This window comes from Solanum tuberosum, unplaced genomic scaffold (genome assembly GCF_000226075.1).
Source record: "Solanum tuberosum cultivar DM 1-3 516 R44 unplaced genomic scaffold, SolTub_3.0 scf00531, whole genome shotgun sequence".
Lineage (NCBI taxonomy): Eukaryota > Viridiplantae > Streptophyta > Magnoliopsida > Solanales > Solanaceae > Solanum > Solanum tuberosum.
The window spans coordinates 90513-108915 of NW_006239449.1; the positions used below are offsets into that span (position 1 = coordinate 90513).

An 18403-nucleotide genomic window follows, 5' to 3' on the forward strand; every position below is an offset into this window, starting at 1 on the left:
TGAAACATCCCCCCCCCCCCCAAAAAAAAAAAAAGTACGAAGGGAAGATAAGAGGAGGAGATAACTCCTTTTCAGGAACATCTAAATAGTGTTGATTGTTTCCAAGAGATGGTTTTGGATCTGGACAAGATTTTTTCCTTATTTGTACCTTGCTTTGTTTGACATCGTTGAAATGAATGATCTGTATTAAAGGTTAACTGAGTCGAAACCAGAAACATGGACATTCTACAATAACAGCTGCATTTTTATTTTTGCTGGTTGTGTCTGTTCTGGTGTTATCACCTGGCAAGTTAATGTTGTGCTTAACTGATAAATCATAAACGGTGATGCAATTTTTCCACAATCGCTTCTGCTTTACTTTTTCTCTAATGCCTTAACAGGTTAGAATGAAGATCGTGAAAGATTGGCTTCCAGTGTTGATTTTGTGCAAAGACTATGTAACACCGATGACGCCAAGTCACAAAACAATATATGTGGAGCTGGAAGACACGTTTTTGAGGATTATATCCACGCTTCCCTTGTCTGATGCCCAGGAGTTATTGCAACAGTGTCTCAGCTTTTCAACTAGAAATGTTGAAGACTGTCCTCACTTAATCAGCGCGTTTACCACCTGGTTCCGACGAGCAAATAGATTCCCCCTACCAGATATGTGATGGTTCGGTGGATGAGGATGGGGACAGTTTGGTGTCTAATGTCCATACTAGTATCTCCATTGCAAGAGACACTGTTATTTGTACATAAAACGTGTTGTCTCACCTTTGTACTAGAAGTTATGTGGATTGTGCGACTCTTAGGTTGGTTACTTGGTGTTGCGCAGTATCCTTGACTGTAAGCATTGGTTATTAAGAGAATGACCAGCATGTACATAAGACATTGTGGCGTATGAAATCTGCCCATTTTATGTCTTTTAATTGCATTTCTTCTCTCTTTCACTCAGGGAGGTAGAAATTGGCTTCTATTATGTGTGTTCTAACAAAATTTGGCAGGTAAGCATGGCATTCGATGGCTTGTTACAGTGTCGAAGGGGGGCTTTTTCCGAAACTATTCACAGGAAATTTCGTAATGCACTGGGATAGTAATGTATAGCCATGTATCTAATATTCTAGGAATTACTTAGGAGCTTTTGAAAATATTTCATGCAGTTAGGTTGCAGAAATTCTGCGGATTTCAAAAGGTTATGTTAGCTGGTAGGTTAAACGTTTATTAAGTTTGAGCAGTTATTTCACCTTTTTAGTTCAATTGGAGAAGTAAATGTATCAATTGAAATTTCAGCATGTTATTGAGCTTTGCACACTTCGTTTCAACGACAATCGGAGCTAGGTAAGTTCTATATGAGGATGTACGGCATGTAAATGTAGACAGGCGGATTTAGGGTGTTGGATGGGGTTTTTCGGGATGAACTGAAAAATCCAGTAACTATACAAGAAGCGAGTTGATCCAGAGGCAGAAAAGAACCTTTTAAGCTTGGGTTCGAATCTCACCACTAAAAAGTGCCATAACTACCTGCCCACTCAGTTATTTCAAGAACCATAGAGGAAGTGTGGAACCTGGAGAGCAAAAATAAGGTCTACGACAAGAGAACCAAAAACACAAAGTTAACAACTAACTGCAATCTGTAAACAGTAATCTGATATTCAATTAGATTAAAACCTTTGAACAGACGGTGGAACGTTCACTGATACATTTGACCATGTTATAACACCAATAGAAGACCGACCTAAGAATTACTGACAAAAGAAAAAAAAATGACAGCAGACCTATGAGAAATATGATTCAGTGAAAACTGTTCTAACAAGTTGAGTATCGGTAGTTAGCAACAAGGTCTAAGGCTATACTGTAGCTCAAGTACACAAGATTCAAGTTTTATTCGATGTCTAGTGTTACTGCTGGGAGTTTTATAAAAGACCAGTTCAGGAAGAAATGGAAAAAGGGCATAAACATTTCTGCTTACAAGAGGATCCTATATCACCTTGCATCATCAGCACTTAGTCTCAGAGAAAGTTATCAGTCAAAATCATCAAGTTAGCAGGTATTCATATTAGACGCCTTCTGAAGTTGGAAGTTCCTTGGTAGGTACGAACAAGAAGCCCGACTCCTATACCAATACCAACACAAACACTGAGGCCAATTCCAACACCAACTCTTACACCAGAATTGAACCAGGATAATTCCCCATCTTCACCTTCTATATATTCCATCCTTGAGTAATGATTATATTCATCATGCTCCTGTTTCTGTCTTTCATGATCTGTAACCTGCAAATGGATCATTGACGCAATTGTGAAAACACATTCATGATGATTGACAAAGGAAAAACAGATAGATGGTTGTATTACATATCAAAAATCATTAAATCAGGTGCCTCTTGCTAGACTTCCATAATCACATAGGCTAACAATAAAGCAAGCCTAAGAAGAGAAAAGGGAATAGACAAAGAAATTAACATGCAAACTATTATATATCCCATATTGCAGATCAGATAAAAGGGAAAACTAAATCCACACCTAAGGAAACTTCAGTAAATTGTCAAGGCATTCAAATTCTAACAAGTTCAACAATTATTTCAGTAGGAAGTTTGTTGAGATTTGATCCGTAAATCATGCCATTGAGTTTTCAAGTATATATGCATAGTGTTTAGTCAGTTGTTATCTTGTGCTTTACTGCATTAGATTCCCCTTTCTCTCTATGTTCATAAATTGAAATGAGGAATTTAGCTTGTGCTCACGGAAGGAGTCCTCGTACTGAAAAAAATTGGTACTGGTGGGTGCCAAGTTCCTGATTACTTGGGTAGATAAGAGATGCAATATCTCAAATACTAACATATATGGTATACCATCTTCTTTTCGGAAACAACCTCTCTACCCCTGCGAAGGTAGGGGTAAGGTCTGGATATACCCCACACTCCCCACACACCACTTGTGACATCACACTGGATATTTTGTATTACGGTGTACTATCTTATATGCTAGCACAAAGTTTTTTGTTTCCTTTCACACATGTGGTATCCTGGTAAGAAGTAGAAACATCAACACACAAAACGAAAAGGTAAGATACATATGTGTGTATCTAAGTATACATGTGTGTACATATGAGTATGTGTATATAATTCTGGGGCAGATTCTATCCTTTGTTTCCCAAGATTTCAAGATAAGTTTGCTCATGGTACTCAAGCATTATTGGCTGGTCCTGTGTAGTGGGTACTGACAGCACAAGATAAGAAAATACAGTTACAGAGGAGCTAAAAACTACTACATCAAATAGGGAAAAGCTGTTAAACAAAAAAGACAACAAAAATTATTTGGCATGAAGGGTGAAAAATTGCTAATTACTACTGGTTAAACATTGATCGAGTTGTAAATTATCTTAAACAAAGCTAGAACTGCAACCACTGTATAGGTGTAAACATCAAATCACCACAACTAGTAGTATACCTGCATTGCATATGAAGAGGAAATATGGTACTGGCTTTCGGTTGCCTCATATTCTGGTATAGATTCCAGCATTCCTTGCCTTTGTTGCTTCTTCCGGTGTCCGAGTTCTAAGGTCCTTGTCAGTATAATTGGTTTCCCTGAGAAACAACCAGCCACATAAACTTCAATTACAGGAGAAACCAAATCCGTACCGAGGTGTTGGTTTCCTTTAAGAAAGCTAGAACTAGAGCCAGCAAGCACATCTGTTTCACAATTGATGCTCCAAGATTGACCATGATTTTCAGATTCACCGATAAACCCATTGCTATCACATAGTTCTAATGAGCCATACAACACAACAACATCCCTATCGTAAACCTCAAATCTCACACTTCCTGTCATACTTATACTATCCGTACTAACAAAAGTGACCTCCTCAGATTTCTTATCGTACCTATCTCTTCTGAGTACAGTGGATACCCCATCAGAATAAATTCCAGTCCGTGCACCATTCACTTCCAAAAGTGTATCGCGATTCAGCGGAACATGGTTCACCGTGAGGTACTCGGCGGTCAAATCATCAAGCTCACATTTGCTAATTCTAACATAAAACACTCTCAAATCTAACCATTGTAAAGATAGCTTAAATCCTGGCTGATAAGGAGAGTGCCTCATGAGGCTGTGGCCATTCTCAGCCACTCCATACCCATTCTCGTGCGAGTTCTCCATTCCTTCACAAAAATCAAGGCTATTGCTCACCAAAATCCATCAAGATTTAGTTGGCAAGGAACCCCAAAAGTAGGATTCATAACAGTGAAGAGAACCTGGCAAAAGAGAAAGCAACAAGACAGATATTGTTACAAATCCCACATATTTGAGGTAACTCTAAGACAAAAAGGAATGAATAAGAAACAAGTAGCATCAACTAATTATATCAAACTACTGAGATATAAACATGAAGGAGATGAATTTCCAATCAGAGAATCGGATAAAATAAAATTGGGGGTACAAGAAATGGAGAGGGGATTACAACTTACAAGGTGGTGAATGAACACTCACCAACAAGTAACAAGTGAAAGTTCAGATACTGAGACTTTCCTATTAAGAGATTCATATAGTACTAAAATCTTTCTTCTCCATTCACACAAGAAAAGAAGAAGGTTATAACTCCAAGAACAAAAAAGTGAATCACATATAAAGGTGGGACCTTTATAGAACAACAAAAATTCATATCTGGTAAAAAGTTTCAAAAAGCAATGGAACAGTAGAAGAAACCCCCAAAACCATCTTGACAGCAAGTCAACTAATAAAGATAAACTGGAGAGATAAGAAACCTTAAACTCCAACACAGTAAGCAGTAATTTCAAATCTTGAATTACCAAGAAAAGTACCCCATGAGCAGAAATGACAGTTGTGAATAATCAAGAAGATGAATGTATTACCAGAGATCAAGAAAGAGAGAGTGAATGTGAGCCCCTTCAATTCCAAAACCAATTTAATAAAATTTGTAACAGAGAGAGAGAGGGGGTCATTTATGAAGAAGAAAGTAAAAGAGCAACCAAATTCCAACAAAAGACTCATCAGCACTAAAAGACAGAGGTGTGAAGACGTCACGTATAGAAACAAACAAAATAACATAAAACACAAAACTTGTGTGAAAGAAAGATACCATCATTCATCATTTAGCAACAAACACTATTCCATGCAAACCATACAACTCACCTCTTTGCCTGTACTCTATCGAACACCAAAACTATACATGACTTCTTTCAACAATCCATATTTTTAACTTTCACCTCTAAATACTACTCACTTCGTCTCTTTTCACTTTGGTATTTGATAGTCAAATAATTTAATTATATTTTAACTCTCTTGAATATTTATATCTTTGAAAACATAAGAAGTACCCTAACAACTTAGAATATATAAACATATTCACCTCTTTTTACTTGTCCTTTATACTAAAATGTTCACTTTCACTTGTTGTTTTTATCCTATCAAAAGAAAACATATTTCTTTTACATGTTTATCGTTAACATTAATTACTTATTCACAAAAATATTATAATAAAATACATATATTAATATTTTTTAAGAGATATGTAAAATTCAAAATAGATAGTAAGAAATAATGTGCAAAGGGAGTATTTAAAAACATTACAATAAAAATAATAATCTGAATCTCAAATTAAAAAAAATATCAAATAAATTAGTATATACGGAGAAATATTAGAGAGGAAACTCCTTTTAACTAGTATAATCCCAAATTAAATTTGCTACACGTATAACATTAGTAGATGTAGAAAGAATCTAATTGTAAATAACAGAGGGATGTGTTATATATGAGAACTTGGACGAATCTAGGTAGAAGGTTCCGAATATCCTTGTAAAATAATAAATAATAAAATTTCTTTGACAAGAATTGAAACTTTCAGCTCTACTTCTTGCTAATTATTAAAGTTATTGATCTTTTTCTTTAGGCATTTTTTTCTTTGAATTTGATCCTGTCTCCGCCATCTGCAAGTAAAGCCAACCAATTTGGAAATATAATAGTATATATATTTTTTTTCAATTTATTTGTCTCTCTTTTTTAAATTAGTAAAGAAAAACTTTTCTTTTGATAACTTTTTAGTTTTGATTTTCTAGATAACAAATTATTTCAAATTATAAGATTAAAAAATATTTTGATAAATTTCATATTCGTTACTTTTTTGAATTTTGTAATAAGACAAATAAATTGAAACGGGGAGAGTTAATGAGCGAGGAAAGTGGAAATGCATGCATAAGCAAAGGAGGGAATGAACGGTTGGGAATAATATGGAGAATGGAGCCAAATGGTGTCTGTCGTTGCAAAAATATCTTATCCTGCATTGCACTGCACTGCACCAAAAGACTGAAAAGAGACACCTCCTCCCTATATTTTGTTTTAACAGTTTTCTGCTCCCACCAAAAGCAATCATCTTAAAAAACACGCACGTCATCCCCTCTACATATATATTTAATATTATCACACTAAAAACAATAATTCTATGTACTAGTACTTATTACAACATTGAAAGAGTACCGTTGAAAATTTCTCATTAAAAAGAGAATAAACAACGGTGATCTATCACATTTTAGTGGGGCATAGAATGTGATCATACTTTCTTTTTTTCATTTCCTCCAATAACATATTGAAGTTCGACTACATTTAGATGGCAGGTTGCAAGACCTAGAACACAAAACTTTCAATAAGATTCTTTTCATATTCAAAACTCCGACCTGAGAGAACCTGACAAATGGTTGCCTTAAGTTATTTTATATGCAATTCCATGAACATGCACTTGGCATGAATAGCTTTTGTTGTTCCTTTTATTTTCTTTCTTCTTATACACGCGCACTATCTGTAATAAAGTTAAAAGTAAAGCAACGGACGAGAAAGAAAACAGAATGCACCAAAGTATTGTAGTATTTATACTCCATATTTTAAATACAAATAATATATCTATCTATACTATATTATAAACATGAATATCCGTTGTTTGAACCTTCATTAAAAGACTTCGTTTTAGATAAAATTATCTTTTTACAAGGTGCACTAGATTTTTTTTATATACATTTCTCGACAAACAAATAAAATGATTCTAATATATTTTTAACGTTATTTACAACTTACTGTAATAAGTGTAAGTTGTATATTTCCGTTGAGATTCCTGGAGGAACACCAGTTTGGCTAAAGTATTTGAGGTTAAAAATGAATTGAAGTTGGGGAATAAAATATATAGCACGTGAACAACGTCCGACACATCATCTTCTTCATACCATAATCACGTGCTCTTTTATCATACTACCTCACGTAAATGTCTTCTAAAATATTTTCATCGAAAATTACGACATCTCGGTAACCACAGTGTCCATATGAAACGCAAAAAATATTTGTTGCCTACCATCGACACTAGTTGTGTGAAACTTTTCTATCTCACAATTTGGTGAACACAACATTATAAGGTTTGGGTTGACCAATTTGTGAGACGGCACACTACTAGGGTTAGTAGTAAGAAACACAACGTAATTTTACTCTCTACAGGCAATCATTTGAATTATTTTTCTCAACTTCCTGTTCTCTGAGTAGGCAGCACATAGAAGCCCATCTCTTGGGACCAACCATCTAAACATTGTTCAAGGTTTGAAAAGGTACTCAGATGTCAGTATGGTATTTTGTGAGGAAGATTCTCAACAACAACATAAACTTTGGAACCCATTTTTGCACCATAGTTTCCATCCATCACCAAAACAAACAGCTATACTAAGAGGAACTGATTTGCAACAACAATTATTACAATAAATGGCAATTGTAAGGAGAGAGCACTGGAAAATGAACAAAACTTCAATCTCTTTAGAACTATAAATGGATCATCCAGATCCAAATTGGGCAAGTCCTATCATGGTTTCATATAACTTTTCCATGAAGACCCCATTGGTACGAAAGGAGTAATTGCGGTGACATAGCCACTTGAGTCTATGACCATGGACGTTTACTTTACAGATACTCAGCTTGCCATACCAGAAATCTAGTTCAAGATAATGCTCTATTTCATTCACAGATTGGTACGAAATAGAGCCATCTTAACAATCAAAATACAAGGGAAAGTACAAATAAGAGCATTCACCAACACCCTTTATTTTGTGGATTACTTTATAAGAAATTTCAGCTTATATTTGACGAAAAAACTCAGCGATAGAGACTTTCAGATCTCAGATTCTCTGCAATCTCAGTTTCCCATCGATCTCCATTCTCAAGAAGTTTCTCCTTGTCGTAAAGGAGTTCCTGATGCATGCAATTTATATTAGTCAAGGTATGTAACAGTAGAAGTTCATTTATTTCAAATTTTTTGCTAATATAATTATTACAACGGACCTCATGAGTTTCAGTTGCAAACTCAAAGTTGGGCCCCTCAACAATGGCATCAACAGGGCAGGCTTCTTGGCAGAATCCACAGTAGATGCACTTTGTCATATCGATATCATACCTGTAATCGTTGATATAGACATGAGCATGGATGTCCAAGTATCTAATGGGACATCAGCTAACTGATAAAAGTGTACCTAGTTGTTCGACGACTGCCATCTTCTCGCTCTTCGGCCTCGATTGTGATAGCTTGAGCAGGGCAAATCTGTTAAAAATCCCAATTCATTTGCATCAGTAACATAGGTAATCATATACTTCAACATGTAGAATGCTAGCAATATCACCCACACAAGTCTTAAAATAAGTAGAGCACTATAGCAGTATATATTCCCTAATATCTCTTTTGTAAAAAAAAACACAAAGAAGATATATATAATCCACCCTAAGAAAAGCTTCTTTTTAGGTTGAACTGCTAAAAAACAGTGCCAATTGGGGGTGGCACAACAGTTTTATCACGTTTAGTTCACTTAATCTTAGTTTTCAAATAGACAAACTGATTATGAGATTATTTACACAGTTCAAAACATTATTGTGCTTCCATAAAGAATATATTGTTGTACAGATTTCCCCATTACGCATATATTGTCAACTTGAGCTTAATCAACATACTACCCAAGATCAGGACCCTTGATCTAGAAAAGAGGGAGTTCAGTCAAGCAGTTTCTGTGATCTTACAGTTTATTATCTAAAGCACATATTTCACTACTATTCTTCCTATTTTAATTATAAAGAAACTGAGAATATATTTGTGAATAGCAGAAGCAAATCAACGTGCCTGCCTCTGTACTTCTATATATATATATATTCTCATGGTATCAGATAGCCAGAAATCCATCTAATTTCTTCTCTACGACATGGCGTCTTCATCTTCCACTACACCAGTCGTTCCTTCTAGCGTCATTACTATTCCAGGTTCAAGTGTTCCTTCTAGCGTTACTGCTATTCCAGGTTTAAGTTTTCCTTCTAGCGTCAGTACTATTGCAGGTTCAAGTTTTCCTTTCTTTGGTCTGCCTCCTCCCGTTAGCATAGATTCTCAGACTCTACCAAATTTCAATTCTGTTGCTGCTCTTGCTACCCCTAATGTCACCAATTTAGTGACCATTAAGTTAGGTTCTGTGGAGGACTACCTCACATGGCGCACTCAGTTCACCTCTCTACTACTTTCCCACGAGCTTATGGGGTTCGTTGATGGCTCAATTCCTCACCCTTCTCCTCTTCTTGGTGATGCATCTGGCAATCACCAACCAAATCCTCTCTATCGCTCTTGGATAAAAATTGATCAAAGTGTCCGTTCTTGGTTATTCGCAACACTATCTCGTGACGTTCTTCTTGATGTTCATCTCCTTCCTACATCTAGAGATATATGGTTATCCTTACATCGACGCTATATGGATGCGAGTCCGGCTAAATCTATTGAGTTGAAACGCCAACTCACTACCCTGCGAAAGGATGATAATATGAGTATTGATCAGTACCTTCGCATTGCCAAACAAATAGCTGATTCTCTTGCAGCAATTAATTCACCCGTCCCTTCTCAGGATTTCATTGATCATGTTTTACTTGGCCTTGGAAAAGAGTATGACACCTTGGTTGGCATCATTACACATTTTCCTGGTCACTTATCGCTTGAAGAGCTTCGTACCAAACTTTTACTTCATGAGCAAAGGTTGCAGCGTTTCAAGGAACTTGACTCGCCAATTACGCATCAAGCATTTGCTGCGCATTCTGTTTCTACAACTACTCAAGACTCTGACTCTCAGTTTGGTTCTGGTCGTGGCCGAGGTTGATCTTCTTCCAGAAGTCGTGGCCGTGGTGGCAAAGGTCGTGGCTTTGGTGGTCGTGGGCAGCAACCACAAACTTCGTTTGTTTCCATCCATGAAAGAATGGAAGTAGTTAGTAGCTAACCCAGAATGCAAGAAGTCACACACCTCAATGAAGCAGTAGAAGACCAACACTAACATCATAATAACCCAAATCTCAACAAACAGAGAACAACGACAGACACAGGTCCGAATTAGTAGTGTGTAAACATAAATTGCAGTACAATCATAGTAGGTCAGCACTTACAGCTTCACAAAGTTTACATGCAATGCATCTTTCCTCTCCTGTGGCATAACGTCGCAGGGCGTGTTCTCCACGGAAACGAGGGCTTAAAGGCCCCTTTTCAAAAGGATAGTTTATCTGCAATATAACGGTATTTGATTTGCTACTCAAAAAGGTAAAGTCTGAGAGGTTAGCATATCAAATGCTACCACCGAAGATGAGTTGAAGACTGTCCAATTGGCAATCGAACAAAAACTTTTAAAGGTAAAAAGCTAGTGGAAGCATGAGAGACTTACAGTCACTTTCTTTTCAAAGAAGTACTTGAGCGTCAACATCAGACCTCGAACCATTTCAGTCAAAAAGAGTGTGTTTATGCTTCGCTCAAAGACTGCATTTAGTCAAAAAAATCAGAAACAGGAAATGCCAAAGGCATCGCTAGGGGAATTTAAATGCTACACAGAGTCAGAATTCTTTAAAAGGATTTACCTGAATTCCAATCTTTTGATAGTTCCTTTGCTAGCTGCTCTCTTTCTTCATCATCTGACATGAAAGAAAAAGCAATGGACCATGGAAGTAAGTTATACTGAGGAACCCCAAAATAAGGCACTAAAAGACCCAGGCGACTGATAACAAAGCAATGACTTTCAGTTGAGTAGTACTAACTACTTTCTATTATGAACTTTGAGTTGAGGAGTACTAACTACTTCGTCATCGGAGTAAATTATTGCTCCGAATCATTTAGAACCTCCTATTAAGACCCTCAAGAATTGGTTTTCATATACCCCAGCGTTTACTGAAAAAAAACCAACATACTCATGGTGCAGTGCCAATCTAGAATAATAATGTGCAACAGAAAAAATGGGGCAATCTGCCATTAAATAGAATCCTATGCACGCATGCGACTGATTTCCTCACTCAAAGTGCATTCAGTGCTTGAATATTTGGAAAGACGATTTTATGTTTCATCTTATCTCTGTTGAAGGTTATATATTTTTAGCAAAGTCTACATCTTTACACATGCAGCAAATGATGTTACCTTCTCCAATATGCATCGGGTTCCAACATGTTGGACAAGTATTCTGATAGCCTAGCCTTCTAAATCCATTTAGAATTGCAAATGGATTTCCCAACAGGTGATTAGACGGCATAATAGACAGGTGTTTCTACTTGCAAGAATTTGCACGGTCCCATTCAGAATAACTATGTACCATGTTACGAGCTATTTTGGTTGTAATATTATCTTAGCCACAATAGAAATTGGATTGCGGACATTAATACTATAGACATGAGCAAAACAAGAATATCATGCGCAAGATGATGCTTGACCTACTTTTCTCTCAAAATCTTCCATGGAAAGTAATACTCATTTCAAATATCAGAAAAGGTTCTAGTGGTCTTATAATCTAATTATTTAACCCGAAAAAAATAAAATATATGACTGAGGTCCCCAACAAATTCTAAACATCCCATATTTCCTACTCCTCCCTTGGTAATTGTGCTCATCTAAGTGAGCAACCCAGTAGGAAGGGAAGGTACTACGTACCACACTGTGTAACATTTACATCCCCACTAAAGCTCAAAAGTTATTCCAGTGAGCTACAATCTTTTCTCTACAGCTACATCATCCACATACATGCTTCACATGCTAAGAGACTCACGGCAAAGGGTGGTGGATTTGGGTAGGGGGGCTGGAGAGCGCAATACAAACCTTTGTCGGTTGAAAACGAATGCTTGGTAGCAAATGATCGAGTACCAAGTAGAGTTCCATTAGGTGTATTAGTCCCTTGCCATGCTTGTCCAGCCAAAACCTACAGTTCCCACAGAAAGAAAAAAGTGTCAAACCATTCTATTAAGCCATAAGATATGGAATGCACATATACATACACATACATATACAAGGAACCATACTGACCAAGAACCTACAACATAGTAAAGTAACAGCAGACTCTCGCATCTCCGGATAAAGTTTCTCAACAGACACAATGTAAAGTTTAAGAGGTTAAAAAAGAAGGAAATGTTTTTAAAATGGTAAACCCACACCAAACCCCCTCCCCCACCCCACAGGATATCCAACAGTAGTACAGTACAGCTTTCCCACTTTGCCTTGTAATGTAACTCTGAACCCTCAACCTTATTATAGAAAACGGATGTCCTTACCACCAAGATATCCATCACTTGTCAAAAGCAAATACACATAGTATAAGAGAGTAAAAGTACTGGCATCCATAATGTTGAGCAGTTGACTAGGGAAAGCCTGAATTGTAATCCATCACTCAGCATCTCCTCCATAAACAGCAATTTCTACACATTTCTTTCTCTTTAACCTATCTAACCCCGTCAGTCCCTACAAGTATTTAAGCTAACCCGTACAAGAATTATTCCAAATTTATCTTCTTGCGATTTGAATCGGGCAATAGAAAGACAAGACGAGACGGAGAGTAGAGTGGGGAACAACAAATTGTGCCCTAAAGAGTAAAGACGCCCCATATTCTTATCCAAAATGAGAGTCTCCCTCCAACACCCAAATCCATCACAACACTAATTTTCAAACATGAGGTCGTTTCCATAACCTTGTCTAATTGCAAACCTAATGCCTAGGAAAGTTAATACCGATGAAATTGAGTGTCCAAACGGTTTAATTGATATCAGTAAAGTTAGGGTTCAAGAAACCATTCTGACGAGAAATTGAGTCTGAAACAACTGGAGATGTAAGAATTAAATGATGAAAAGAAAGAGATAGAGAGAGACTTACAAGCTGACGAGAACGAAGAGCAGATAAAGACTTGCGAGCTAATATAGCGGCCATTGGAGTCCAGATGCGAGAAAACCAAAAGCGATTGGCCAATAACTGAAATGTTCCGCTTACACCTATTATACTCGATCGGTTCACCGGCTTATGAAACCGTCTCAACATCCTACGGAGTATTTATTTTCTTTTCGGAAAAGGGTCAAAAATACCCTTAAACTATTCGAAAAGGCTTAAATATATCCCTCATCCACCTATTGGGTTAAAAATACCCCTCAGTCCACCTTTTTGGTGCATTTTTACCCTTAAAACTAACACTCTTTTATTTTTTTAATTATTTTTATTATTATTTATTACGTGGCATCTTCTAATTGGATAAAACTAAATTCCTACCCATTAAATTTTCCTTCATCCGCCCCGACCCATATCTATAGCCCCATCACCCAAACTCAATTTAAAGACCCTTTAAAAAAAACATCTCTTTCTCACTAAAGCTATTTCAGAATCACCCATCAACTACAAGAAGAAGCATTTTCAGATACTTCAACTGCTGTGTGAAAGCTTGAATTTGATTAGGATTGATTTTTGAGTATTTTTCTAACTTTGCTGTAAGATAATGTTTCAAGGTTACTTTATGGTAACTCTTCTAAGAAATATCAACTTATTCTGGCTTTTGAAGATTGTGAAAAAAAGAAGAAGCTATTTTAGGACCAAGTTAAAGAATTAAGCAACTTCATTTGATGTATATGTTATAGAAAATTAGTGCATCTTACTTATTTAATTAAATATCTACTGGTTTGCCTTGGCAAGACTTAGTCTTTGTTTCTGTTATGTTATTTAGGTTTGAATAAGTATTTTAGGAGCTATTTTAGGAGCAGGTTGTTTAGCTTATTTTCTGGAGAAGTTTGTTAACTTTTAGCTTATAAATTTCAGATGTAATGTTTCGTTTCTCTTTAGGAAAATAAAAAGAGTCTTATTCCCAAATATCTTCATCTTCTGCTTTCTATTTTTTGTTTCATATGTTTCTTTCTTAAAAACCACGTATCAGCAATTCATGTCTCTGTCAATTTTTGGTATCAGAGCTTCGTTACAGTATTTGAAGTTGTGGAGTTATGGAGTTATCAAATGCAGGAAACAATTCCACATCAGGAATTGAGAAGCTTGTAGGGACGAACTACAATTATTGGAGATTGTGCATGGAGGCATATCTTCAAGGACAAGATCTGTGGGATTTAGTTACAGGTGTTGATGCTATTCCTGCTGATAATCCAGAAAATGTTGAACCAAGGAGAAAGTGGAAGATAAAGTGTGGAAAAGCTCTCTTTGCTCTGAGATCCTCAATTAGCAAAGACTTCATTGATCATGTTCGTGATGTAAGTTCACCCAATGAAGTATGGGAGACACTTGAAAGAATATTTTCCAAGAAGAATACAGCAAGGCTACAGCTGTTGGAAAATGAGTTGGCGAGCATAACACAAGAAGGCATGTCTATTTCTGAATATTTTCTGAGAGTGAAAAGCATTTGTGCTGAAATTTCAGAATTAGACATGGATGAGAAAATTAGTGAAGCAAGGCTGCGGCGATTTCTCATTCGGGGACTGAAGAAAGAATATAACCCCTTTGTCACTTCGATCCAAGGATGGGCGACACAGCCGTCAGTTGAGGAATTAGAAAGCTTGCTTTCTAACCAAGAGGCTCTAGCAAAACAAATGGCAAAGAATTCGGATTCAGAGGACGTTCTTTTCTCAAAAGGAAAATCTGACAGCATACGTTATCCAAATAAAAGCACAATTAAATGCTACAGATGTGGCCAAATTGGGCACATTAAGAAGAATTGCCGAGTAAAGCTTTCTAGAGCAAATATTGCAGGTGAGCTGGAAGATGATGATGAAATAAAATGGGAGCAATGCTTTACAACAGAAGAAATTGACGGAACAAACAAGACTAGTGCTGAGTTGCTACAAGCTCTCTCCAATCATGAATCATGCAGAGAGTGGATCATCGATTCAGGTTGCTCTCATCATGTAACCGGAGATGACTCACTACTTTCCGAAGCTCGCCAACACAGGGGAGAGAGAGTGATTGTTACTGCAGACAATTCAACTTATCCAGTAGCAAAAGAAGGGGTGATAAAGATTAGCACTAACGACAACAATGCTATCAGGCTGAATGATGTTTTTCATGTTCCAGGTTTGAAGAGAAATTTAATTTCTGTGTCTCAAATTACAAACTCTGGAAAATATGTCTTGTTTGGACCAAATGATGTTAAAGTTCTTGCAAATGTAAAAACCATAGATGCTGATGTTGTTACCTCTGGAGAGAGGAAAGGTTCTTTATTTGTAATGTCTGCAGGGGAGGCATATGTGAAAAAGACAAGCCAAACTGATAGTGCAACAATCTGGCATGCTCGTTTGGGTCACTTGAGCTACCAACTTTTAAAGGAAATCTCCTCAAAGAAGTTAGTGGATGGCATACCAAGTTTACAAAATGTTCGTGAGGATGTAATTTGTCAAGGATGTCAGTTTGGCAAGTCGCATCGTCTTCCTTTCATGAAGTCATCCAACCGTAGATCCTCCATGTTCGAACTAGTCCACACTGATCTAATGGGACCAATGAAAACGACAAGCTACCGTGGGAATCGTTATGTCATGGTGCTGGTGGATGATTTTTCAAGATTTACTTGGGTGAAATTCTTGAAAGAGAAAAATGAGGCACTGTCCAAATTTAGCGAATTTGCATATGATGTTCAAAAGGAATTCGGGGTGAAGATCAAATGCTTACGAAGTGACAATGGAGGAGAATTCATGTCAGAGGATTTCTCTCAATACTGCAACAAAAATAACATTTTGCGACAAATGACATGTCCAAATACACCTCAGCAAAATGGTGTTTCCGAAAGGAAATTAGTTCATCTTGCCTCTGTGAGTGTATCTTGGATACATGACAAAAGTCTACCTCGAGAACTTTGGGCTGAAGCTTTTCAATGTGCATGCCATGTGATAAACCGCTTACCTCCATGGCCTGGTAAGGAAAAATCTCCTTTTGAGAATTTATATGGTAACAAGCCAACTGTGATTTACTTTCGAGTTTTTGGTTCAATTTGCTATGTACATGTTCCAAAGTCTAACCGGACTAAGCTTGACCCGAAAGCAAAGAAATGTGTTTTTGTTGGTTATGACTCATGCAGAAAAGGATGGAAGTGTATGGATCCAGAAACAAGGAAATTTATTGTTTCAAGAGATGTGGTGTTTGATGAAGTCTCATCGTATTACTGTGAACAAAAATCCTCAACTGAACAAGTCATTCTTGATGGTGATGCAGAGAATATGGAGTATCCAGGCCACAATTTAGAAGAATCCTCAGCTTCAAATACCTCGAACCTTGATGGTGATGAGCATATCCATAGAAAATCAACAAGGGAGAAAAGGCAGCCAAGTCATCTTGATGATTATGAGGTTCAAATAAACCCGTGTACTGTTACCTCATGTCTTTTCGCAGGAACACTGGATGAAGAACCAGTAAATTTCGAAGAAGCTAAAAGGTGTCCTGAATGGGAAGCAGCTATGCAAGAAGAGATTGATGCACTACACAAAAATCAGACATGGGAGCTGGTTCCAAAACCAGAAAATTGCAATCCTATCACTTGTAAGTGGGTATACAGGTTGAAAAGGAAGTCTGATGGGACCGTTGATAAATGTAAAGCTCGACTTGTGGCTCGCGGGTTTTCTCAAAGCTATGGGATGAATTATGAGGAAACATTCAGCCCTGTTGCAAAAATGGTAACTTTGAGAACCATTTTTTCTCTTGCCTCTTTCAAAGGTTGGAAATTATGGCAACTTGATGTGAAGAATGCATTTCTTTACGGAGAACTGGATCGTGAAGTGTTCATGGAGCAGCCAAAAGGATATGTTTCAGAACAATATCCTCATTATGTTTGTCGACTAAAGAAGGCATTATACGGTCTTAAGCAAGCTCCACGTGCTTGGTATGGTAAAGTTGCTCAATACTTTATCTTTTGCGGGTTTCAAGTTTCAAGTGCAGATTCTAGTTTGTTTATTAAAGTAGAATCAAATATGCACCTGTTGGTCCTTTTGTACGTGGATGATATGATTATTACTGGTGATAATGAAGCCGAAATCTCTATGCTAAAAGATGAACTGTCTATTCGCTTTGAGATGAAGAACCTTGGAGAGGTAGGTTGTTTTCTGGGTTTGGAAATTGAAAAGATTGATCAAGGGTATTTTGTTTCTCAAAAGAGATATGCTATGGAGCTCGTACAGCGTTTTGGCATGGGGAAGTCAAAAAAAAAAAGGCAACTCCTATGGAGTCACATCTCAAGCTGGTGAAAGATGAAGGGGAGCTGCTGAAAGATGCAAAGAGATTCAGACAACTTATTGGTAGTTTAATCTACTTGACTATCACAAGACCAGAAATTTCATATGCAGTTGGCATTGTTTCGCAATTTATGCAAAATCCAAAGACTCCTCACTTAGAAGCAGCAAAACGAATCTTGAGATATATACACGGGACTTTTGATTATGGGCTTCTCTACAAGAAAAGTGATGATTTTTTGTTGAAAGGGTTTACCGATGCAGATTGGGCAGGCAATGTAGATGATCGTCATTCAACTTCAGGCTATTGTTTTAGTGTTGGTACTGCTGTCATCTCATGGTGTAGTAAGAAGCAACATACAGTTGCTTTATCAAGTACAGAGGCGGAGTACATGGCAGCATCTATGGCAGCTCAAGAATGTATATGGCTAAAGCAATTAATTGGAGATGTTTTTGGTACAAATGACTATGCTGTAGAAATTTTTTGTGACAATGAAAGTGCTGTCAAACTTGCTTCAAATCCAGTTTTTCACGCAAGAACCAAACACATCGAAGTACGACATCATTACATTCGAGAGAAGGTACTGGAGGAAGAAATTGTATTGAAAGGCATATCTTCAAATGATCAAGTTGCTGACATCTTTACAAAGGCCTTGGGAAAAACTAAGTTTGAATTTTTCAGAGGAACTCTTGGAGTTTGCAGTCGTAAGCATGCACTATGGGGGAGTATAGAAAATTAGTGCATCTTACTTATTTAATTAAATATCTACTGGTTTGCCTTGGCAAGACTTAGTCTTTGTTTCTGTTATGTTATTTAGGTTTGAATAAGTATTTTAGGAGCTATTTTAGGAGCAGGTTGTTTAGCTTATTTTCTGGAGAAGTTTGTTAACTTTTAGCTTATAAATTTCAGATGTAATGTTTCGTTT

The 18403-nt window shown here is 36.9% G+C and overlaps 3 protein-coding genes across 4 annotated transcripts in view; 1 reads left to right on the plus strand and 2 right to left on the minus strand.

Annotated features, from left to right (window-relative positions):
• Positions 1 to 911, plus strand: part of LOC102584715 (BTB/POZ domain-containing protein At3g05675-like) — a 3779-nt gene extending 2868 nt beyond the window's left edge. Inside the window, exon 2 of the mRNA XM_006365036.2 lies at positions 381 to 911. Coding sequence (XP_006365098.1) covers positions 381 to 653 — 273 coding nt within the window. The 3' untranslated portion in view covers positions 654 to 911. The remainder of the gene's footprint in view (positions 1 to 380) is intronic.
• Positions 912 to 1616: 705 nt separating this feature from the next.
• LOC102585029 (uncharacterized protein At1g01500-like) lies at positions 1617 to 4956 on the minus strand. Of its 2 annotated transcripts, none has more exons than XM_006365037.2 (3): positions 4853 to 4956; positions 3432 to 4234; positions 1617 to 2255 (listed from the first exon to the last, which is right to left on the minus strand). In XM_006365037.2, exons 2-3 carry the CDS (start codon positions 4137 to 4139, stop codon positions 2034 to 2036), a joined length of 930 nt encoding a protein of 309 aa, XP_006365099.1. In that variant the 5' UTR covers positions 4140 to 4234; positions 4853 to 4956; the 3' UTR covers positions 1617 to 2033. The 2 variants fall into 2 exon arrangements, with proteins under 2 accessions (XP_006365099.1, XP_006365101.1); XM_006365039.2 differs by lacking the exon at positions 4853 to 4956 and adding an exon at positions 4790 to 4850.
• A 2818-nt stretch (positions 4957 to 7774) lies between these two features.
• Positions 7775 to 13256, minus strand: TYKY2 (NADH dehydrogenase [ubiquinone] iron-sulfur protein 8, mitochondrial-like). Its single transcript, NM_001288413.1, is given in 8 exon segments — positions 7775 to 8216; positions 8307 to 8418; positions 8495 to 8562; positions 10425 to 10538; positions 10697 to 10788; positions 10887 to 10940; positions 12109 to 12208; positions 13153 to 13256. Coding segments are annotated over 8 exon segments (690 nt in total). The 5' UTR covers positions 13207 to 13256; the 3' UTR covers positions 7775 to 8120.
• Between the last annotated feature and the right edge of the window lie 5147 nt (positions 13257 to 18403).